General features: G+C 42.9%; 1 protein-coding gene across 1 annotated transcript in view; it reads left to right on the top strand.

Moving 5' to 3' along the window:
• Window positions 1-21,673, top strand: part of LOC139561391 (ventral anterior homeobox 2-like) — a 44,954-nt gene extending 23,281 nt beyond the window's left edge. Inside the window, exon 3 of the mRNA XM_071378446.1 lies at window positions 16,297-21,673. Within this exon, the coding sequence (XP_071234547.1) occupies window positions 16,297-16,788 (492 nt within the window). The 3' untranslated portion in view covers window positions 16,789-21,673. The remainder of the gene's footprint in view (window positions 1-16,296) is intronic.
• Window positions 21,674-26,433: the final 4,760 nt, after the last annotated feature.

Raw genomic sequence — 26,433 nt, forward strand, 5'->3', positions numbered from 1 at the left:
GGAGACCTGGCACCATCCCTACGGTGAAGCATGGTGGTGGCAGCAGCAGCATCCTGTGAGCATGTCTTTCAGCAGCAGGGACTAGGAGACTAGTCAGGATCGAGGCAAAGATGAATGGAGCAAAGTACAGAGAGATCCTTGATAAAAATCTGCTCCATAGCGCTCAGGACCTCAGACTGGGGCGAAGGTTCACCTTCCAACAGGACAACAACCTTAAGCACACAGCCAAGACAATGCAGGAGTGGCTTCGGAACAAGTCTCTTGCCAGAGCCCAACCCGATCGAACATCTCTGGAGAGACCTGAAAATAGCTGTGCAGCGACGCTCCCCATCCAATCCAACAGAGCTTGAGAGGGTCTGCAGAGAAGAATGGGAGAAACTCCCCAAATACAGGTGTGCCAAGCTTGTTGCATCAAACCCAAGAAGACTTGATGCTGTAATCACTGCCAAAGGTGCTACAACAAAGTACTGAGTAAAGGGTCTGAATACTTATGTAAATATAATATTTTGGTTATTTATTTTTATCAATTAGCATACATTTCTAAAACCTGTTTTTGCTTTGCTCTGCCCTGCCCTGCCCTGCCCTGCCCCCTGCCCTGCTCTGCCTAGCCCTGCCCCGCCCACTTGGCACATCTAAAGCCTTTTCTTTTGGGGTGTTGCAATAGGCCACCAAGTGCTAACAGTCAGTATCTAAATAATATGTGTGAAATGCTTGATAGTGTATGTGATGTAAACAGAGAGGTCTACTTTCTTGGGGACCTGAATATTGACTGGTTTTCATCAAGCTGTCTGCTCCAGAGGAAGCTTCTTACTGTAACCAGTGCCTGTAATCTGGTTCAGGTTATTAATAAACCTACCAGGGTGTTTACAAACACTACAGGAACAAGATCATCCACATGTACCGATTACATTTTTACTAATACTGTAGAACTTTGTTCTGAAGCTATATCCGTACCCATTGGATGCAGTGATCACAATATAGTGGCTATATCCAGGAAAGCCAAAGTTCCAACAGCTGGGCCTAAAATAATGTATACGAGATCATACAAAAGATTTTGCTGTGACTCCTATGTGGATGATGTTAAAAACATTTGTTGGTCTGATGTGATTAATGAGGAGCATCCAGACGCTGCACTTGATGAATTTATGAAATTGCTTCTTCCAGTTATTGATAAACGTGCACCTGTTAAGAAACTGACTGTTAGAACTGTTAAGGCTCCATGGATTGATGAGGAATTGAAAAACTGTATGGTGGAAAGAGATGGGCCTAAAGGAGTGGCTAATAAGTCTGGCTGTACATCTGACTGGTTTACGTACTGCAAATTGAGAAATTATGTGACTAAACTCAACAAAAAGAAGAAGAAACTTTATTATGAAGCCAAGATCAATGATATAAGGAATGATAGAAAACAAGTTTGGAGTACTTTAAATGAAATTATGGGCAGAAAGACAAATTCAACTCCATCTTATTCATCACAAAACCATTTGATGTTGCCAATTATTTTAATGATTATTTCATTGGCAAAGTGGGCAAACTTAGGCAGGAAATGCCCACGACAAACAGTGAACAATTATATTAATGTAAAAAAAAAAACTAATAATGAAAGAAAAGCAGGGCAAGTTTTAATTTTGTAGAGTTAGTGTGGGAGAGGTGGAAAAATTATGGTTAACGATCAATAATGACAAACCTCCTGGCATTGACAACTTAGATGGAAAGCTACTGAGGACAGTAGCTGACTCAATAGCCACTCCTATCTGTCATATTTTTTATTCTGAGCCTAGAGGAAAGTCTTTGTCCTCAGGCCTGGAGGGAAGCAAAAGTAATTCCCCTACCCAAGAGTGGTAAAGCGGCCTTTACTGGTTCTAACAACAGACCTATAAGCTTGCTGCCAGCTCTTAGCAAACTGTTGGAAAAAATGGTGTTTGACCGAATACAATGCTATTTCTTTGTAAACAAATTAACAACAGACTTTCAGCATGCTTCTAGAGAAGGGCACTCAACATGTACTGCACTGACACAAATGACTGATGATTGGTTGAAAGAAATTGATAATAAGAAGATTGTGGGAGCTGTACTGTTAAATTTCAGTGCAGCCTTTGATATTAGTGACCATAACCTGTTGTTGAAAAAACTTAAGTGCTATGGCTTTTCAACCTCAGCTCTGAATCCACGATATGGCAATCTATCTAATAGAACTCAAAGGGTTTTCTTTAATGGAAGTGTCTCTAATGTCAAACATGTAACGTGTGGTGTACCGCAGGGCAGCTCTCTAGGCCCTCTACTCTTTTCTATTTTTACCAATGACCTGTCACTGGCATTAAACAAAGCATGTGTGTCCATGTATGCTGATGATTCAACCATATACGCATCAGCAACCACAGCTAATGAAGTCACTGAAACCCTTAACAAAGAGTTGCAGTCTCTTTTGGAATGGGTGGCCAGTAATAAACTGGTCCTGAACATCTCTAAAACTAAGAGCATTGTATTTGGTGCAAATCATTCCTTAAGTGCTAGACCTCAGCTGAATCTGGTAATGAATGGTGTGGCTGTTGAACAAATTGAGGAGACTAAAATACTTGTCGTTACCTTAGATTGTAAACTGTCATGGTCAAAACATATAGATTCAATGGTTGCAAAGATGGGGAGAGGTCTGTCCGTAATAAAGAGATGCTTTGCTTTTTTGACACCACACTCCAAAAAGTTCTGCTTTGTTTAATCTTGATTATTGTCCAGTCGTGTGGTCCAGTGCTGCAAGGAAAGACCTAGTTAACCTGTAGCTGGCCCAGAACAGAGCGGGACGTTTTGCTCTTAATTATAATCAGAGGGCTAATATTAGTACTATGCATGCTAGTCTCTCTTGGCTAAGAGTTGAGAGACTGACTGCATCACTTCTTCTTTTTATGAGAAACATTAATGTGTTGAAAATTGTTACACACAGCTCTGACACACACACTTATCCCACCAGACATGCCACCAGGGGTCTTTTCATAGTCCCCAAATCCAGAACAAATTCAAGAAAACATACAGTATTATATAGAGCCCTTATTGCATGGAACTTCCTTCCATCTCATATTCCTCAAATAAACAGCAAACCTGGTTTCAGATAAACAGAATAAGCACGCGGCACATGCCTCTCCCCTATTTGACCTAGATAGTTTGTGTGTATGCATTGATATGTAGGCTACGTGTGCCTTTTTAAAAACGTATGTAGTTCTGTCCTTGAGCTGTTCTTGTCTAATGATGTTCTGTATTATGTCATTCTGTATTATGTTTCATGTTTTGTGTGGACCCCAGGAAGAGTAGCTGCTGCTTTTGCAACAGCTAATGGGGATCCTAATAAAATAACAAAATACCAATACTCTGTTTTGTACAGACATGCCCAGCCCTGACCATTCCTGCCCTACCCAGCTCTGACACGGCCATGCCCTGCCCAGCCCTGCTTTGACCCGGCCATGCCCTAGTAGAAGCGGTGGGGAGGGTGAGGGCTTGAGGGCAAATCCTGGTCATGCCAGCCCAGCTCTCTCTCTTTCTCTCCCCCCTCTCTCTCAGTAATCTCTGCCCCATCTCTGAACCCTGGATCCCATTAGGATGGATTTATTTCCAATAGTGTAGATGTATGGAGAGGGTAGAGATTTGCTTTCTTTCTCTTTTCATAATTTCCCCCATAGTAAAGTCCCCTGTTAACCTTAGGGTTTTTCCTCAAGCGGACGACTGTGAAATGAACGGCCCACCTCCTCCAGCTCCCTCTCTCACCTCAGCCCCTGACTAAGCCGTGCCCCATCGAGGAAGCGCAGAGAGGTGATTGTCTGAAGGTTTGTGGGTTTTCACCCAATTGGGAGGAATTAGGAGTACACAGGAATCAGTCAGAGGCTTTGCTTGAAAAACCCTGATTTGGGATGTGGTATTTTTAACTTAGGCACGTATAGTATACTGTATACATAAAGAGGATTAAGACAAGACTGAGACTGTGGATAGGGGCCCAGGTCTTTACTACTCTAAGTCTAAGATGTGGCGTCAGTATCCTTCTCACCCAATCTCATTATACACATACTAATGGTCTGCTGAGACCCTGGTGACCTGAAAGGGACTCAACTAACCAACAGTTCTCGCCAGGGTTGGGGACAATTCCCTTTCAATTTCAGTCAATTTAGAATGTAAACCAAATTCCACTCCCAATTCCAAATGTTCTACATTGAAAAGCATTGGTTTCTGTTCTGTGGTTGAGCGGCGGTCGCGTGCTTTACAGACATATGAGCGCTCTATGACTGCTGTGTGATGTGAATGCAGCAGCTCACGGCCGCGTTGTGTGTGCCCTGTCCTTGCCATACTGCTGCTAGTCATATAGGTTAGGTAGGTCCTACTCATCGTGGATGTGTTTCAAATGGCACAATATTCACTCTACAGTGCATGGGCCTGGGTCAAGAGTACCCTGCCTGCCCAGCCCTACCCTGCCCTGCCCTGCCATACCCTACCCTGCCCAGCCATGCTCTGCCCTGCCCAGCCCTACACTGGGCTCCCGAGTGGCGCAGTGGTCTAAGGCACTGCATCTCAGTGCTAGAGGTGTCACTACAGACACCCTGGTTCAAATCCAGGCCGTATCACAACTGGCTGTGATTGGGAGTCCCATAGGGTGGTGGACAATTGGCCCAGCGTCGTCTGGGTTTGGCCGGTGGACAGTTGGCCAAGCGTCGTCTGGGTGTGGACAGTTGGCCCTGTCACGATGGTGTGGAGGAGAGACGGACCAAAACGCAGCATGTGGAAAATAAGCCATCTTCTTTTATTATAACGACGAAGATGAACATGAAACGAAACACTTATACAAACTATACAAAAACAACAAACGACCGTGAAGCTACAAACGCAAGTGCACACACAAACTACTTACGTTCAACATAGACAATTCCCCACAAACAGCTAAAGCCTATGGTTGCCTTAAATATGGCTCCCAATCAGAGACAACAATAACCAGCTGTCTCTAATTGAGACCCAATTCAGGCAACCATAGACTTTCCTAGATACCTATACTCACCCATAGACACAGCTAGACTACTATACTAAACATAAACCCAACTACTCTAATAAACCCCCTAAACCTTACAACCACCCTAGACACTACAAAAAACACATACATTCCCCATGTCACACCCTGACCTAACTAAAATAATTAAGAAAACAAAGAATACTAAGGCCAGGGCGTGACAGGCGTAGCGTCGTCTGGGTTTGGCCGGTAACTGGAAATCACTTTGCTTCGCTGTACCAATCCACCAATCCCCTCTTTAGCTTAATTAGATGGCAGTGTTCTCCAGATAAAGAGGGGATGAGTTGACGCTGGTAGCGTGTACTGTATGTGTATACTACGTGGTCTGTGGCGGTCCTATACATGTATGTGTACCTTATGAGCATGTGAGTGTGGACGTGTAGGCTGCATGTTAGTGTGAACACTACACTACATGATCTGTGCCAAGAGATGTGTTCGTCTCATGGTGAATGTATAGAGTGGCGGAGACAGAAGAATACGAAGGAGAACCTGACAGAGGGTTTATTCTCGATATGAAAATGCAGGCGATCACATTCTTCCAGTCAGCTCACATCAATGGGTCATGTGTGGTGATCGCCATGCCCCGGTCGAATGCCATGACAGACACACAAACGTACGAATGCACACACTCACACACACATGCACGCATGTACACTCACACCCGAGGGGTGAGGAAAAGAGCAGTAAGTCAGTGAAGATTGTATACATTTTTCATGAGTATGATTTCTCTGTGTGAGCAAACGCATCTGATCTCCCCTGATCACCATTACCCTTTGTGTGTGTGAGCAAACACATCTGATCTCCCCTGACCCCCATTACCCTGTGTGTGTGTGAGGAAACACATCTGATCTCCCCTGACCCCCATTACCCTGTGTGTGTGTGAGCAAACACATCTGATCTCCCCTGACTCCCATTACCCTGTGTGTGTGTGAGCAAACACATCTGATCTCCCCTGACCCCCATTACCCTGTGTGTGTGTGAGCAAACACATCTGATCTCCCCTGACCCCCATTACCCTGTGTGTGTGTGAGCAAACACATCTGATCTCCCCTGACCCCCATTACCCTGTGTGTGTGTGAGCAAACACATCTGATCTCCCCTGACTCCCATTACCCTGTGTGTGTGTGAGCAAACACATCTGATCTCCCCTGACTCCCATTACCCTGTGTGTGCGCGTAGCCCCCCCTCAAACCACACGCTATACATTAAAGCACCTGCGCATCAATTAAACATCCAGAAACAAGTACAGAGTTCAGTGAGCTTTTCACACTGTGTGCTGTTGTGTGCTGCTGTGTGCTGTGTAGAGAAGCTCACTGTGTAGACCTACAGTCCAGTACAGTGCAGTACACTACAGTACACTACAGTGCAGTACAGTGCAGTGCAGTACACTACAGTGCAGAACAGTGCAGAACAATGCAGTACAGTACAGTGCAGTGCAGAACAGGGCAGTACAGTGCAATACACTACAGTACAGTACACTACAGTGCAGAACAGTGCAGAACAATGCAGTACAGTACAGTGCAGTGCAGAACAATGCAGTACAGTACAATGCAGAACAGTGCAGCATAGTACAGTGCAGTGCAGTACAGTGCAGTACACCACAGTGCAGTGCAGTGCAGCACAGTGCAGTTCAGTAAAGTGCAGTACACTACACTACATTACAGTGCAGAACAGTGCAGTGCAGTACAGTACAGTGTAGTGCAGTACAGTACAGTACAGTGCAGTACCCTACAGTACAGTGCATAACAGTACACTACAGTGCAGTACAGTACACTGCAGTACAGAGCAGTGAAGTGCAGTACACTGTGGTACACTGCAGTACAGTGGAACACCATGCAGTGCAGTACAGTGCAGTAAAGTACAGTCCAGTGCAGTAAAGTAAAGTACTGTCCAGTGCAGTACAGTGTAGTACAGTAAAGTACAGTGACTGCAGTACAGTGCAGAACAGTACAGTACTGCAGTGCAGTGCAGAACAGTGCAGTGAGAGATGAGAACTTTGCTTGGCCCTTTCTTTGTCTCTCAGTTGAAACCGGTTTAGGCAACACCAGCATCCTAGATACCATTGAAACCTATCCCTGTGATTATAGCTTTGACTTACTTGGGCCAGCGTGTTAGATACGTTAGTCTCTTGTCATTTGTGGCACCAGAATCGATTCCACTCTCACACCCACTGACTGACAAGGTCCCCATTCCACTCCCATCTCACTCTAATCCCTCCCCCTTGTCTGCATCAACTTATCGGGGCAATCAAATGTAATTTGATCTTTGAGAAGTTAAGCTAATTTATTATTCACTTTACATGTACATACTGTATTCTCCACATAGCCCATCCTATATAACTACTGCTGTACATACTGTATTCTCCACATAGCTCATCCTATATAACTACTGCTGTACATACTGTATTCTCCACATAGCTCATCCTATATAACTACTGCTGTACATACTGTATTCTCCACATAGCTCATCCTATATAACTACTGCTGTACATACTGTATTCTCCACATAGCTCATCCTATATAACTACTGCTGTACATACTGTATTCTCCACATAGCTCATCCTATATAACTACTGCTGTACATACTGTATTCTCCACATAGCTCATCCTATATAACTACTGCTGTACATACTGTATTCTCCATATAGCTCATCCTATATAACTACTGCTGTACATACTGTATTCTCCACATAGCTCATCCTATATAACTACTGCTGTACATACTGTATTCTCCACATAGCTCATCCTATATAACTACTGCTGTACATACTGTATTCTCCACATAGCTCATCCTATATAACTACTGCTGTACATACTGTATTCTCCACATAGCTCCTCCTATATAACTACTGCTGTACATACTGTATTCTCCACATAGCTCATCCTATATAACTACTGCTGTACATACTGTATTCTCCACAAAGCTCATCCTATATAACTACTGCTGTACATACTGTATTCTCCACATAGCTCATCCTATATAACTACTGCTGTACATACTGTATTCTCCACATAGCTCATCCTATATAACTACTGCTGTACATACTGTATTCTCCACAAAGCTCATCCTATATAACTACTGCTGTACATTCTGTATTCTCCACAAAGCTCATCCTATATAACTACTGCTGTACATACTGTATTCTCCACAAAGCTCATCCTATATAACTACTGCTGTACATACTGTATTCTCCACATAGCTCATCCTATATAACTACTGCTGTACATACTGTATTCTCCACATAGCTCATCGTATATAACTACTGCTGTACATACTGTATTCTCCACAAAACTCATCCTATATAACTACTGCTGTACATACTGTATTCTCCACATAGCTCATCCTATATAACTACTGCTGTACATACTGTATTCTCCTCAAAGCTCATCCTATATAACTACTGCTGTACATACTGTATTCTCCACAAAGCTCATCATAACTACTGCTGTACATACTGTATTCTCCACAAAGCTCATCCTATATAACTATTGCTGTACATACTGTATTCTCCACAAAGCTCATCCTATATAACTACTGCTGTACATACTGTATTCTCCACAAAGCTCATCCTATACAACTACTGATGTACATACTGTATTCTCCACAAAGCTCATCCTATATAACTACTGCTGTACATACTGTATTCTCCACGTAGCTCATCCTATATAACTACTGCTGTACATACTGTATTCTCCACATAGCTCATCCTATATAAGTACTGCTGTACATACTGTATTCTCCACAAAGCTCATCCTATATAACTACTGCTGTACATACTGTATTCTCCACAAAGCTCATGCTATATAACTACTGCCGTACATACTGTATTCTCCACAAAGCTCATCCTATATAACTACTGCTGTACATACTGTATTCTCCACAAAGCTCATCCTATATAACTACTGCTGTACATACTGTATTCTCCACAAAGCTCATCCTATATAACTACTGCTGTACATACTGTATTCTCCACATAGCTCATCCTATATAACTACTGTTGTACATACTGTATTCTCCACATAGCTCATCCTATATAAGTACTGCTGTACATACTGTATTCTCCACAAAGCTCATCCTATATAACTACTGCTGTACATACTGTATTCTCCACAAAGCTCATGCTATATAACTACTGCTGTACATACTGTATTCTCCACAAAGCTCATGCTATATAACTACTGCTGTACATACTGTATTCTCCACATAGCTCATCGTATATAACTACTGCCGTACATACTGTATTCTCCACAAAGCTCATCCTATATAACTACTGCCGTACATACTGTATTCTCCACAACGCTCATCCTATATAACTACTGACGTACATACTGTATTCTCCACATAGCCCATCCTATATAACTACTGCTGTACATACTGTATTCTCCACATAGCTCATCCTATATAACTACTGCTGTACATACTGTATTCTCCACATAGCTCATCCTATATAACTACTGCTGTACATACTGTATTCTCCACATAGCTCATCCTATATAACTACTGCTGTACATACTGTATTCTCCACATAGCTCATCCTATATAACTACTGCTGTACATACTGTATTCTCCACATAGCTCATCCTATATAACTACTGCTGTACATACTGTATTCTCCACATAGCTCATCCTATATAACTACTGCTGTACATACTGTATTCTCCACATAGCTCATCCTATATAACTACTGCTGTACATACTGTATTCTCCACATAGCTCCTCCTATATAACTACTGCTGTACATACTGTATTCTCCACATAGCTCATCCTATATAACTACTGCTGTACATACTGTATTCTCCACAAAGCTCATCCTATATAACTACTGCTGTACATACTGTATTCTCCACATAGCTCATCCTATATAACTACTGCTGTACATACTGTATTCTCCACATAGCTCATCCTATATAACTACTGCTGTACATACTGTATTCTCCACAAAGCTCATCCTATATAACTACTGCTGTACATACTGTATTCTCCACAAAGCTCATCCTATATAACTACTGCTGTACATACTGTATTCTCCACAAAGCTCATCCTATATAACTACTGCTGTACATACTGTATTCTCCACATAGCTCATCCTATATAACTACTGCTGTACATACTGTATTCTCCACATAGCTCATCGTATATAACTACTGCTGTACATACTGTATTCTCCACAAAACTCATCCTATATAACTACTGCTGTACATACTGTATTCTCCACGTAGCTCATCCTATATAACTACTGCTGTACATACTGTATTCTCCACATAGCTCATCCTATATAAGTACTGCTGTACATACTGTATTCTCCACAAAGCTCATCCTATATAACTACTGCTGTACATACTGTATTCTCCACAAAGCTCATGCTATATAACTACTGCCGTACATACTGTATTCTCCAGAAAGCTCATCCTATATTACTACTGCCGTACATACTGTATTCTCCACAACGCTCATCCTATATAACTACTGCCGTACATACTGTATTCTCGTCAAAACTCATCCTATATAACTACTGCCGTACATACTGTATTCTCCACAAAGCTCATCCTATATAACTACTGCTGTACATACTGTGTTCTCCACAAAGCTCATCCTATATAACTACTGCTGTACATACTGTATTCTTCACAAAGCTCATCCTATATAACTACTGCTGTACATACTGTATTCTCCACAAAGCTCATCCTATATAACTACTGCTGTACATACTGTATTCTCCACAAAGCTCATCCTATATAACTACTGCTGTACATACTGTATTCTCCACAAAGCTCATCCTATATAACTACTGCTGTACATACTGTATTCTCCACAAAGCTCATCCTATATAACTACTGCTGTACATACTGTATTCTCCACATAGCTCATCCTATATAACTACTGCTGTACATACTGTATTCTCCACATAGCTCATCCTATATAACTACTGCTGTACATACTGTATTCTCCACATAGCTCATCCTATATAACTACTGCTGTACATACTGTATTCTCCACATAGCTCATCCTATATAAGTACTGCTGTACATACTGTATTCTCCACAAAGCTCATCCTATATAACTACTGCTGTACATACTGTATTCTCCACAAAGCTCATGCTATATAACTACTGCTGTACATACTGTATTCTCCACAAAGCTCATGCTATATAACTACTGCTGTACATACTGTATTCTCCACATAGCTCATCGTATATAACTACTGCCGTACATACTGTATTCTCCACAAAGCTCATCCTATATAACTACTGCCGTACATACTGTATTCTCCACAACGCTCATCCTATATAACTACTGCCGTACATACTGTATTCTCCACATAGCCCATCCTATATAACTACTGCTGTACATACTGTATTCTCCACATAGCTCATCCTATATAACTACTGCTGTACATACTGTATTCTCCACATAGCTCATCCTATATAACTACTGCTGTACATACTGTATTCTCCACATAGCTCATCCTATATAACTACTGCTGTACATACTGTATTCTCCACATAGCTCATCCTATATAACTACTGCTGTACATACTGTATTCTCCACATAGCTCATCCTATATAACTACTGCTGTACATACTGTATTCTCCACATAGCTCCTCCTATATAACTACTGCTGTACATACTGTATTCTCCACATAGCTCATCCTATATAACTACTGCTGTACATACTGTATTCTCCACAAAGCTCATCCTATATAACTACTGCTGTACATACTGTATTCTCCACATAGCTCATCCTATATAACTACTGCTGTACATACTGTATTCTCCACATAGCTCATCCTATATAACTACTGCTGTACATACTGTATTCTCCACAAAGCTCATCCTATATAACTACTGCTGTACATTCTGTATTCTCCACAAAGCTCATCCTATATAACTACTGCTGTACATACTGTATTCTCCACAAAGCTCATCCTATATAACTACTGCTGTACATACTGTATTCTCCACATAGCTCATCCTATATAACTACTGCTGTACATACTGTATTCTCCACATAGCTCATCGTATATAACTACTGCTGTACATACGGTATTCTCCACAAAACTCATCCTATATAACTACTGCTGTACATACTGTATTCTCCACATAGCTCATCCTATATAACTACTGCTGTACATACTGTATTCTCCTCAAAGCTCATCCTATATAACTACTGCTGTACATACTGTATTCTCCACAAAGCTCATCATAACTACTGCTGTACATACTGTATTCTCCACAAAGCTCATCCTATATAACTATTGCTGTACATACTGTATTCTCCACAAAGCTCATCCTATATAACTACTGCTGTACATACTGTATTCTCCACAAAGCTCATCCTATATAACTACTGATGTACATACTGTATTCTCCACAACGCTCATCCTATATAACTACTGCTGTACATACTGTATTCTCCACGTAGCTCATCCTATATAACTACTGCTGTACATACTGTATTCTCCACATAGCTCATCCTATATAAGTACTGCTGTACATACTGTATTCTCCACAAAGCTCATCCTATATAACTACTACTGTACATACTGTATTCTCCACAAAGCTCATGCTATATAACTACTGCCGTACATACTGTATTCTCCAGAAAGCTCATCCTATATTACTACTGCCGTACATACTGTATTCTCCACAACGCTCATCCTATATAACTACTGCCGTACATACTGTATTCTCGTCAAAACTCATCCTATATAACTACTGCCGTACATACTGTATTCTCCACAAAGCTCATCCTATATAACTACTGCTGTACATACTGTGTTCTCCACAAAGCTCATCCTATATAACTACTGCTGTACATACTGTATTCTTCACAAAGCTCATCCTATATAACTACTGCTGTACATACTGTATTCTCCACAAAGCTCATCCTATATAACTACTGCTGTACATACTGTATTCTCCACAAAGCTCATCCTATATAACTACTGCTGTACATACTGTATTCTCCACAAAGCTCACCCTATATAACTACTGCTGTACATACTGTATTCTCCACATAGCTCATCCTATATAACTACTGCTGTACATACTGTATTCTCCACATAGCTCATCCTATATAAGTACTGCTGTACATACTGTATTCTCCACAAAGCTCATCCTATATAACTACTGCTGTACATACTGTATTCTCCACAAAGCTCATGCTATATAACTACTGCTGTACATACTGTATTCTCCACAAAGCTCATGCTATATAACTACTGCTGTACATACTCTATTCTCCACATAGCTCATCGTATATAACTACTGCCGTACATACTGTATTCTCCACAAAGCTCATCCTATATAACTACTGCCGTACATACTGTATTCTCCACAACGCTCATCCTATATAACTACTGCCGTACATACTGTATTCTCCACATAGCCCATCCTATATAACTACTGCTGTACATACTGTATTCTCCACAACGCTCATCCTATATAACTACTGCTGTACATACTGTATTCTCCACATAGCTCATCCTATATAACTACTGCTGTACATACTGTATTCTCCACATAGCTCATCCTATATAACTACTGCTGTACATACTGTATTCTCCACATAGCTCATCCTATATAACTACTGCTGTACATACTGTATTCTCCACATAGCTCATCCTATATAACTACTGCTGTACATACTGTATTCTCCACAAAGCTCATCATAACTACTGCTGTACATACTGTATTCTCCACAAAGCTCATCCTATATAACTACTGCTGTACATACTGTATTCTCCACAAAGCTCATCCTATATAACTACTGCTGTACATACTGTATTCTCCACAAAGCTCATCCTATATAACTACTGATGTACATACTGTATTCTCCACAAAGCTCATCCTATATAACTACTGCTGTACATACTGTATTCTCCACGTAGCTCATCCTATATAACTACTGCTGTACATACTGTATTCTCCACGTAGCTCATCCTATATAAGTACTGCTGTACATACTGTATTCTCCACAAAGCTCATCCTATATATCTACTGCTGTACATACTGTATTCTCCACAAAGCTCATGCTATATAACTACTGCTGTACATACTGTATTCTCCACAAAGCTCATGCTATATAACTACTGCTGTACATACTGTATTCTCCACATAGCTCATCGTATATAACTACTGCCGTACATACTGTATTCTCCACAAAGCTCATCCTATATTACTACTGCCGTACATACTGTATTCTCCACAACGCTCATCCTATATAACTACTGCCGTACATACTGTATTCTCGTCAAAGCTCATCCTATATAACTACTGCCGTACATACTGTATTCTCCACAAAGCTCATCCTATATAACTACTGCTGTACATACTGTGTTCTCCACAAAGCTCATCCTATATAACTACTGCTGTACATACTGTATTCTTCACAAAGCTCATCCTATATAACTACTGCTGTACATACTGTATTCTCCACAAAGCTCATCCTATATAACTACTGCTGTACATACTGTATTCTCCACAAAGCTCATCCTATATAACTACTGCTGTACATACTGTATTCTCCACAAAGCTCATCCTATATAACTACTGCTGTACATACTGTATTCTCCACATAGCTCATCCTATATAACTACTGCTGTACATACTGTATTCTCCACATAGCTCATCCTATATAAGTACTGCTGTACATACTGTATTCTCCACAAAGCTCATCCTATATAACTACTGCTGTACATACTGTATTCTCCACAAAGCTCATGCTATATAACTACTGCTGTACATACTGTATTCTCCACAAAGCTCATGCTATATAACTACTGCTGTACATACTGTATTCTCCACATAGCTCATCGTATATAACTACTGCCGTACATACTGTATTCTCCACAAAGCTCATCCTATATAACTACTGCCGTACATACTGTATTCTCCACAACTCTCATCCTATATAACTACTGCCGTACATACTGTATTCTCCACATAGCCCATCCTATATAACTACTGCTGTACATACTGTATTCTCCACAACGCTCATCCTATATAACTACTGCTGTACATACTGTATTCTCCACAAAGCTCATCCTATATAACTACTGCTGTACATACTGTATTCTCCACATAGCTCATCCTATATAACTACTGCTGTACATACTGTATTCTCCACATAGCTCATCCTATATAAGTACTGCTGTACATACTGTATTCTCCACAAAGCTCATCCTATATAACTACTGCTGTACATACTGTATTCTCCACAAAGCTCATGCTATATAACTACTGCTGTACATACTGTATTCTCCACAAAGCTCATGCTATATAACTACTGCTGTACATACTGTATTCTCCACATAGCTCATCGTATATAACTACTGCCGTACATACTGTATTCTCCACAAAGCTCATCCTATATAACTACTGCCGTACATACTGTATTCTCCACAACGCTCATCCTATATAACTACTGCCGTACATACTGTATTCTCCACATAGCCCATCCTATATAACTACTGCTGTCCATACTGTATTCTCCACAACGCTCATCCTATATAACTACTGTTGTACATGCTTTTTTCCTACTTCTATATTGTCCATACTGTCTGTGCGCACCACATATTTATATTCTGTACTCTGACATTACTCGTATTTCTTTTTTTTCCTAAGTATTTTTTCTCCAGGGATTATTTGTGTAATAGTATTGTACTGTTAGACATTTACTGCACTGCTGGAGCTGGAAACACAAGCATTTTGCTGCACCTGCTTTAACATCTGCTAAACGTTGATTTGATTTGAGTGGAGAGAGATGAGGGTAAAACCAACCAATCATGGTTGAACCCAGTGGGAAATACAACAGTGTTGATCAAATGAGCTGTACTGGGAGTTGTCTCTGTATGTATGCTGCTTGTGTCTGTGCGTTCATGGATGGCCAGGCACTTAGCTAGGTATCACGTGTCACCAACTTGTGGAAATATCATATACTATCATATACTTTACTGTAGCCTCCACTGAAAGAATAGAGTTATGTATCGTAAAGCTCAACTTGGAGGTGCCTTCTTGACAGTGACTTGCTGAATTAAATAAAGGTTTAATTTTCATAAAAGTTTCATGCAACAGAATTAACCGGAATCCAACGATGGCTAAGATGATTGTTGAGACAGAATCTGTGTTTGTGTGGTTTGAACTAGACATAAGTAAGAGTTATTATGTATCCTATTGTCTGCTGATTTAGTGAACCGTTCAATGAATAAAACCATGTTTTAACTCTTTAGTCTGTCTCACTTCTTCTGTCTTCATAGGTTAAAGTGTGGTTCCAGAACCGTCGCACCAAGCAGAAGAAGGACACGACCAAGGACTCTGACAAGCGCTCCTCCTCCACCTCGGAGTCACTGGCCACCTGTAACATTTTACGTCTCCTCGAACAGGGCCGCCTCCTCTCCGCCCCGCCCCCCAATCCCCCAATGGGCCACCACCCAGGAAATGGCTCCCTATTGGTCAGCTCCGGAGGGGGCTCCTCCTCGCCAGGGGTGAGTAGAAGCACGCCACCAGGAAATGGCGTTCTTGGCATGGGTGGAACTTTCGGGCTGTCACTGCCCTCCCTGGGAGGGACTTCGCCACGTCTGGGCATGCCGCCGCCGCACTCACTGTGCTTCTCAATGCCGCTGCTAGGGGGCGCTCATCATGAACTGGCGTCTGGGTACGGGTGCGGGTCCTCGGCGTTCGAGCCGTACATGCGGCTGGACAGGATCTCCAAGGATGGAGATCTAAGTGGGAAGAAGAGAGTTTCCTAAAAAGCGGCCATTAAGGGGTTGGGATGACCCCCCCCCCCTCCCTCCTGCCTCTGGTCTCCCACCTATCCACCCACCAACATTGCTGTCCGTCATCGGTTGGCTCATCAACATCATTGTTCAGCTACTGCCTGCCACGGTGGGGGGGTGGGGGGGTGTTACGGAACAGGACCATGTGGTGTGACAGACAGGGGTGATGATGATGCCCGTCACACACAAAAACTTTGCTTGTGAATTATTTGGGAGAAATGAAATGTGTGTGTGATTCATACGGAGAACAGATCTTTTTTCTTAACGCTTCTCCTCCTTTGTTCACTTTGTCCAGTCAGTGCGTTTGTGTGATCGTTCTCTTCTTTCTTTCTTTCTTCATTCATTTTCTTTCTGTTCCATAATGTTTTTTAAAAGCCTGACATTGTAGAAAAGGCCCTGACTGAGTCAGTGTAAGTGAATAAGTGTGATGTCGTCTGTAGATTACATTACAATACAAAGGAGTGCAACCAGTTACCCCTTTAACATATTACATACCTTCCAGCAAAATGACCAGGTTTCCCATCTTGTGGCAGTTTTCTGCCAGAGCGTTCCAAGTAAAATAATCATACGCGTTAGCAGTTTCTAATGTTAATTTGCACTGTATAGTGTCCAACACTGATTCCTGTAAATTCTGTATTTGGTTGGTTGTGTGTGTATTTAAAAAAATGTGGACAAGCAATATGTGAACTGAAGCTAGTCCTAGGTCAAATCCATGCTATGAAGAAGAAAAAGCAGTTGAGAAAAGGTACTGGGGGTTACAGTATGGCCTTGCCAAAGTAACGGGTTAGCAATAGCGCCGTTAGCTTGGCCTCCGCTCTGCGCTACGTCCTCATGTCGTCATGTCGTCCAATCAACCGGAGTAAATCGAGATCAACCTGAGGAGCTTGACCTCTGACCTCTAACCCCCTGACCTTTTATCCACTCCCATGAGATTAACTCTTGATGTGTAATTCACCGGTGACAGTATCACTCCGTATGCTTTACCATTGGCTACAGAGACTACTCTCTGGTTTAAAGCCACCCACCCGCAGGTTGCCACAACGACCCCCGGTTTAGATAATCTCTGAATGTTTGCAAACAAAAAGGGCTCATCATCATTGGGGGGCGGGGCGGGGGGTGAATTTGTTTTAGTGTACATAAAAAGCGACCCATCTGTCCCGTACATATCCCACCACAGCCCCCTGTGCTTGGTCTGGCCAAACACTCCTTATCCCAAATCTTGTGTTTGAATGTTGTTCACGTAGGTTTGGTGCACACACACACACACACACACACACACACACACACACACACACACACACACACACACACACACACACACACACACACACACACACACACACACACACACACACACACACACACACACACACAGACACAGACACAGACACAGACACAGACACAGACACACAGACACACAGACAGAATTCCTAACCGGTTCATATCAATCCTTATCTCATGGAAGTCTGTGTGTGATGTTCTGATGGGTCAACAGATACTGTAGGATGCAGTAGGCATCATCTCTTTTAAACTGGTTTCTTCTCTCAAGTCATAAGCTTTTTTTATGTATATGTTTTCTTTAGATTGGTACTTTCAATGGCTTCTTTTTAACCTTTCCCTTTTTATTATTTAACCATTCCATTTGGCTATTCCTTCCTAGACCCTCTCCCGTGCTCAAGACTCGCCCGTTTACTTTGATCTAAAGCACTTTATGTTCCTTGAAGATTTGTATATGATCTCCCATCTCCCTCTTTTTTAATATAGTTTGTTGTCATGTGCTAGACCGTGAAAGTTATTTGAGATCTTGAGGCATCAGATATTCACAGGTTGTATCACCTATAGGTACAGTTCTAAACGCAGTGTATGCAGACTATCTATTAAGAAGACAGGTTAAGGGTTAGGCAGCGATTATGGATTCAGTTCAGATTATTTTCTCAAAGAGACTCGAGGCTCCAAACCCTGGTCACTGTAATTCGACCTCAGTTTGTCAATGTTAACTTGAGTTATGTCCGCTGGGTTTTTTGACAACTTTCTACTTCTCACCTCTAGCTTGGTGGTTTTCCTATTCGTCGGGACATGGGTTCTACAAGGTGTCGAAAGCGTTCCACAGGAATTCTGGCCCATGTTGACTCCAATGCTTCCCACAGTTGTGTTAAGTTGGCTGGATGTCCTTTGGGTGGTGGACCATTCTTGATACACATGGGAAACTGTTGAGCATGAAAAACCCAGCAGCACTGCAGTTCTTGACACAAACCGGTGCACCTTGCACCTACTACCATACCCCGCACAAAGGGCAGTCATATATTTTGTCTTGCCCATTCACCCTCTGCATGGCACACACACACAAGCCATGTCTCAATTGTCTCAAGGCTTAAAAATCCTTCTTTAACTTGTCTCCTCCCCTTCATCTACACTGATTGAAGTGTATTTAACAAGTGACATTAATAAGGGTTCATAGCTTTCACCTGGATTCACCTGGTCAGTCTAAGACATGGAAAGAGCAGGTGTTCTTAATGTTTTGTACACTCAGTGTATATGGATCACATTTTGGGCCCCTTATTTCTTGCTCTCGTGAAGGTCCTGGTTTGCTACGTGATGACATCAATAAAAAATGGCCGACCTTATCGACGACCTTCACAAATAATTGCCAAGGTCATCTACCTACATTGACCCAAAGCTTGAAAAAAGCCCCTTCTGTGAAAAAAAGTGTGTGGAAAAAAGATTCTGATAGTAAAACACCAGATTTGCTCTACTATGGTGTCTCTCTGACCTTCTGACCTTTCTCTGCCAGTCTCACCTTCACGTTGTCGTAGTGAAGCGCCGCTGTGGGTCTTGTAGTCATGGAAACCTCTCTGTTTGTGTGTTGTTGCTGTAGTTCTACCGGGGCTGTTGTTGAACATCATGTTATTTTCAATAAGCAGCATCCATAATTCACACCGTCCTCCATCAAATATTGAAGGGAGAGGCAGAGAGGCAGAGAGGCAGAGAGGCAGAGAGGCAGAGAGGTAGGGAGATAGGCAGGCAGCCAGAAAAGCAGGTAGGCAGGAAGCAACTTACCTAGCTTCCTACTTCTACTTCACTTCCTTTTTTGTCTTATTTCATCTTTCTTTTTTTTTGGTCCAGAACTCTTTGCTTCTCCCCTGCCGCTTTGTCAAAGGCATTCTCTTCTCACACTGTATTTATTTTAATTTTTAACGCTATTCCTTAACGCTATAAACAATTATTTCCTCCTGTAAAGTCAGGGATATTTTTTGGTCAGTTCTCAGTATCTGTGTCAAACTCAGATATTCAGCCAGCTTCAATCCCTTCAAGACTTCCCCAGTAAACAACTAAATGAGTAGAGAAGTAACGGCCGTATGATCTCTCTCTCGCTCGTCTGACCATCTCTTTCAATAACAACTCCTTTTCCTGCAGCTGTACAGTCCTGTGTTTGTGTTGTACGTTCAGCCGACGCTGTTCTTGTGCACGGTGTTGGAACCACGTGGAAAAGCAGCGCTAAAAAGCTACTACGTTTCATTTAAGGAGAGGCCGTTCTCATGTTCCAAAAATAACATTCAAAGGCACCACAGAAGGAAATCTAACCTTTGCCCTTCCTGGGTAGAAGATGATAGTGGTTTCATAGCAAATAGCTCAGCATCAAACAGTTTCTCTCTTTATTTCTCTCTCTCTTTCTCTCTCTCTCTCTCTCTCTCTCTCTCTGCTCTCGTTGACTTTTGTTACGCGTTATCTCCTGACACCGTGCAACACGGAAAATTCACCTTCATATACGAACAAACCCATGTCAGAGAGATGTGACTGGGGGTAGAACATACCAGGGTTGGGGTCAATATCATTTCAATTCCAGGCAATTCAGGCAGTACACTGACAATTCAACTCTGATTCTCTTCAATGCTTTTTAATAAGGAACATTTGGGATTGGAATTGGAATTTGGTTTACTTTATGAATTGAATGGAATTGAAATTGAATTGACCCCTAACCTGGAGAACACTGTTTCCTCTCCTCCTTCAGGCTCTCCAGGGCCCATATTCCCAAAGTATCTGAAACACTGTAAATATGGGCCCAGTTCCTTTTTCTCTCTCTCTCTCTCTCTCTCTCTCTCTCTCTCTCTCTCTCTCTCTCTCTCTCTCTCTCTCTCTCTCTCTCTCTCTCTCTCTCTCTCTCTCTCTCTCTCTCTCTCTCTCTCTCTCTCTCTCTCTCTCTCTCTCTCCATATACGTGGTGCTACTGTATCATGAGTTTGATGGTTTTATGCGATTGTGTGGCAATGTTTGTTTATTTAAAAAAATCTGAAAATAAAGTACAGAGGCAGTGTTTTGTTCCTATGCACAGGTAGGTTATGTGAGGGTACAGTATATAAGGCCATACAGTACGTTATTTCCTTTTGGCAGTAAAGTCGAAGCCTGATTCCCAATCTGTATGTGCTTAAGCCAACTATAATTTGTCATGCTGTTGGATAAAAGTACAAACTGATCTGTGATCAGGCTGACCATGTCAAGTTTATCGGCACCGTTCTACTACTCACAGTGAAGAACAAACTACAATGTAAATATATGGGTATTAGCACAAGTATCTCCATCTCAGTACCATGTGATGTTTACAACAACAAAAAACAACAACAACAAGAAACAGCAACAACAAAAAACAACAACAACAAAAAACAACAAAAAAAGATGGAAAAATAAAAAACGTGATATATGCTTTACAATTCTTTGTATCATTAACAAATTGCACTTATTTAAAGAGACTTTCTTTGTGTTCTGGTTTGAAAAAAGTGGTTTTCAGGCTCTCTGGCTTGAAAGGACAAAATATTGTATAATATGTATTTTTATGCATATAAATATATGTCTATGTAACTTGGTCTGTCTGTCTCTTCTATTCATCACAACACTTCACGTAACTGACTTTACTTCATTCTTATGACAACATCCTGTTCAAAACCAAGACTATGATCCAACAATGGCTGCATGTGAACTGTAGCATTTGCTCTAGGGGAAATATATTTCATCTTATGCTGATTCACAAGTTGGCCACTAACTATACCCTCTCTGGATGACAAACAATGATATACTGTACCTCTCCTCTCCTCTCTTCCTTTTCCAGCAACACAGGGACAATTGACTCCATGGTGCCAATTAAAATAATTGGCGCCTTTTATTTGAGAGGGCGAGAGGGCCAGGAGAAAGGAGACCAGATGGGTGCCCCGTTTCACAGTGACGGAAGGAAGGAGGGATGGAAGGAAGGACGGAAGATAGAAAGAGAGGCAGGGAAGGTGGGGAGGTAGGAAGGAAGGGAGCCCCCCCCCCCCTTTATTATGGGATGAAAGGAAGGAGGAAAGGTAGAAAGGGAGGCAGGGAAGGTGGGGAGGTATGCGCACCTGTGTGTGTGAATGTGTAGTCAGTTTAGTGCTGTGTGTGTAGTCAGTTTAGTGCTATGTGTGTGTGTGTGTGTGTGTGTGTGTGTGTGTGTGTGTGTGTGTGTGTGTGTGTGTGTGTGTGTGTGTGTGTGTGTGTGTGTGTGTGTGTGTGTGTGTGTGTGTGTGTGTGTGTGTGTGTGTAGTCAATTTAGTGCTATGTGTGTGTCAGTTTAGTGTTCTGTGTGTGTGTCAGTTTAGTGTTCTGTGTGTATCAATTTAAATAGTCTGGGTGGCCATTTGATTAATTGTCTTAATTGAGTCTTATGGTTTGGGGGTAGAAGCTGTTAAGGAGCCTTTTGGTCCTAGACTTGGCGTTCTGGTACCGCTTGCCGTGCGGTAGCAGAGAGAACAGTCTATGACTTGGGTGACTGGAGTCTTTGACCATTTTTTTGGCCTTCCTCTGACACCACCTAGTACATAGGTCCTGGATGGCAGGAAGCTTGACCCCAGTGTAGTACTGGGCCGTACGCACTACCCTCTGTAGCGCCTTGCGGTCAAATGCAAAGCAGTTGCCATACCAGGCGGTGATGCAACCGGCCAGGATGCCTTCGATGGTGCAGCTGTAAAACTTTTTGAGGATCTGGGGACCCATGTCAAATCTTTTCTGGCTCCTGAGGGAGAAAAGGTGTTATCGTGCACTCTTCACAACTGTCTTGGTGTGTTTGGAGCATGATAGTTTGTTCGTTAGTGATGTGGACAATGTTAATGGGGGTCTGTTCGGCACTCCATTTCCTATAGCCAACGATCAGCTCCTTTGTCTTGTTCACGTTGAGGGAGAGGTTGTTGTCCTGGCACAACACTGCCAGGTCTCTGACCTCCTCCATATAGGCTGTCTCATCGTTGTCTGTGATCAGGCCTTCCACTGTTGTGTCATCAGCAAACTTAATGATGGTGTTGGAGTCATGCTTGGCCACGCAGTTGTGGGTGAACGGGGAGTACAGGAGGGGACTAAGCACTCACCCCTGAGGAGCCCCAGTGTTGAGGATCAGTGTGGCAGATGTGTTGTTGCCCGGCCAGTCTGAAAGTCCAGGATCCAGTTGCAGAGGGAGGTGTTTAGTCCCAGGGCTTAGCTTAGTGATGAGCTTTGTGGCCACTACGGTGTTGAACGCTGAGCTGTAGTCAATGAACAGCATTCTCACACAGGTGTTCCTTCTGTCCAGGTGGGTAAGGGCAGTGTGGAGTGCGATTGAGATTACGTCTTCTGTGGATCTGTTGGGGCAGTATGCAAATTGAAGTGAGTCTAGGGTTTCCCGGGATGACTGTGTTGATGTTAGCCATGACCAGCCTTTCAAAGCACTTCAAAGCTACCGATGTGAGTGGTACGGGGTGGTAATCATTTAGGCAGGTTACCTTCGCTTTCTTGGGCACAGGGACTATGGTGATCTGTTTGAAACATGTAGGTATTACAGACTCGGTCAGGGAAAGTTTGAAAATGTCAGTGAAGACACTTGCCAGTTGGTCATCGCATGCTTTGAGTACATGTCCTGGTAACCGTCTGGCACTGCGTCCTTGTGAATGTTGACCTGTTTAAAGGTCTTGCTCACATCGGCTGTTGAGCGTGATCACACAGTCTTCCGGAACAGCTGATGCTCTCATGCATGTTTCAGTGTTACTTGCCTCGAAGTGAGCATCGAAGTTATTTAGCTCGTCTGGTAGGCTTGTGTTACTGGGCAGCTCTCGGCTGTGCTTCACTTTGTAGTCTGTAATAGTTTGCAAGCCTTGCCACATCTGACGAGCGTCGGATCCGGTGTAGTACGATTCGATCTTAGTCCTGTTTTGATGCTTTGCCTGGTTGATGGGTTCGTCAGAGGGCATAGCGGGATTTCTTATAAGCTTCCGGGTTAGTGGCAGCTCTACCCTTTAGCTCAGTGCAAATGTTGCCTGTAATCCTTGGCTTCTGGTTGGGGTATGTACGTACAGTCACTGTGGCGACGATGTCCTCGATGCACTTATTGATAAAGCTAGTGACTGATGTGGTATACTCCTCAATGCCATCGGAAGAATCCCGGAACATATTCTAGTCTGTGCTAGCAAAACAGTCCTGTAGTTTAGCATCTGCTTCATCTGACCACTTTTTTATAGACCGAGTCACTGGTGCTTCCTGCTTTCATTTTTGCTTGTAAGCAGGAATCAGGAGGATAGAATTATGGTCAGATTTACCCAATGGAGGGCGAGGGAGAGCTTTGTAAGCGTCTCTGTGTGTGGAGTAAAGGTGGTCTTGAATTTCTTTCCCCCTGGTTGCACATTTAACATGGTGATAGAAATTAGGTAAAACAGATTTAAGTTTCCCTGCATTAAAGTCCCCGGCCACTAGGAGCGATGCCTCTGGATGAGCGTTTTCCTGTTTGCTTATGGCGGTATACAGCTCATTGAGTGCGGTTTTAGTGCCAGAATCGGTCTGTGGTGGTATGTAGACAGCTATGAAATATACAGATGAAAACTCTCTAGGTAGATAGTGTGGTCTACAGCTTATCATGAGATACTCTACCTCAGGCTCCCAAAACCTTGAGACTTCCTTAGATATCGTGCACCAGCTGTTGTTTACATATATGCATAGCGCATAGGCCCCCGCCCTGTGTCTTACCAGAGGCTGCTGTTCTGTCATAGAGTGTATAACCCGCCAGCTGTATGTTCTTAATGTCGTCGTTCAGCCACGACTCAGTGAAACATAAGATATTACAGTTTTTAATGTCCTGTTGGTACGATATATGTGCTTTCACTTCGTCCCATTTCATTTCCTGCAATTGAACTTTAGCTTGCTGGACGGAAGGCAAAGGCAGATTAGCCACTCGTCGCCGGATCCTCACAAGGCACCCTGATCTTTTTCCGCAAAGTTTCGGTTTCCTTCTCCAGCGAATGACGGGGATCTGGGCCTGGTTGGGTGTCTGTAGTATATCCCTCCCACCCGACTCATTGAAGAAAAACTCTGTTCTGATGTCCAGAAGCTCTTTTCGGTCATAAGAGACGATAGCAGCAACATTATGTACAAAAGAAGTTACGAACAATTTGAAAAAAAAAATAATAATAATATGGTTGGTTAATAGCCGATAAGACGGTAGCCATCCCCTCCGGAGCCATCACCTAGTCCTGTGCCACATCTTAGTGCTACGTGTGTGTGTAGAATTAGTGTGTGTAGAATTAGTGTGTGTAGAATTAGTGTGTGTGTAGAATTAGTGTGTGTGTAGAATTAGTGTGTGTGTAGAACCCTGGCCTCCCAGGCCTTTAGCCACGCATCGCTGTTCTGCCTGCTCCCCTTCTCTCACCCCTCCCTTAACCCATCAGGGGGCCCCTGCACTAATTAGGGTCACTAATTGGGGCCCGTCCAGTGCCAGGGACTTCTCCACACCTGCACAGTCATGTGAAATTCAAAGAGGTGCGCAAGGTCAGAGGTCAGATGAGGGGGAGAGAGGCGATCAGCTGTGGAGGTCCTCTGGATTAGAGAGAGAGACTTGGGGAAATGTGTGTGTGTGTGTGTGTGTGTGTGTGTGTGTGTGTGTGTGTGTGTGTGTGTGTGTGTGTGTGTGTGTGTGTGTGTGTGTGTGTGTGTGTGTGTGTGTGTGTGTGTGTGTGTGTGTGTGTGTGTGTGTGTGTGTGTGTGTAAGGACAGCGAGAGAGAGAGACATTGGGTGGGGTGGGGCACCTCTTGGGGTTAATTGCTGGGTGACCTTAGTGGACTGGAGGGCCCTCACCTCTCCTCACCCCTCCTCACCTCTTCCTTAGCCTGCCTGTTTTTCTCAGCCCAGGGTGGAATGATGGCTGCTTGTTTTGACATGCTTCACACAAGAGGCTGACTGACTTAGCCCTCGGAAAGAAAGAGCCCGGCTGCATTCCTGAGACCAGTCGACCGACCAGGGTCCTCAACAGGCAGGCAGGACGGGGCGGGAGGGGATGGGGGGACCATTAGTGATTCTCTCTCTCTCGCACACACACCTCCCACCCTGTGTTCTATTCTTCCTGTTCAAACAAGCTAACACTGCTACAAAAGGGTTGGAAGGAACAGTGTGAAAGGCGTGTAGGTTTAGTTTTTAGTCCCCATTGGTGTGCAGTGCACAGTCTTTGCCCCTTGTCTTTCTTCGGCGCCTTTTGATGATGCGTAAACAAGGAAGTGCATAGGGAAGCAATAGAGGGACATGGTCAAAGGGCGAGAAAAGACGACAGCATCGTGCTTGATAATGGTTTGATGGGGCGAAGTGGTCAATGGGCTT

The sequence above is a fragment of the Salvelinus alpinus genome, chromosome 31, assembly GCF_045679555.1.
Source record: "Salvelinus alpinus chromosome 31, SLU_Salpinus.1, whole genome shotgun sequence".
In the NCBI taxonomy this organism is placed as follows: domain Eukaryota; kingdom Metazoa; phylum Chordata; class Actinopteri; order Salmoniformes; family Salmonidae; genus Salvelinus; species Salvelinus alpinus.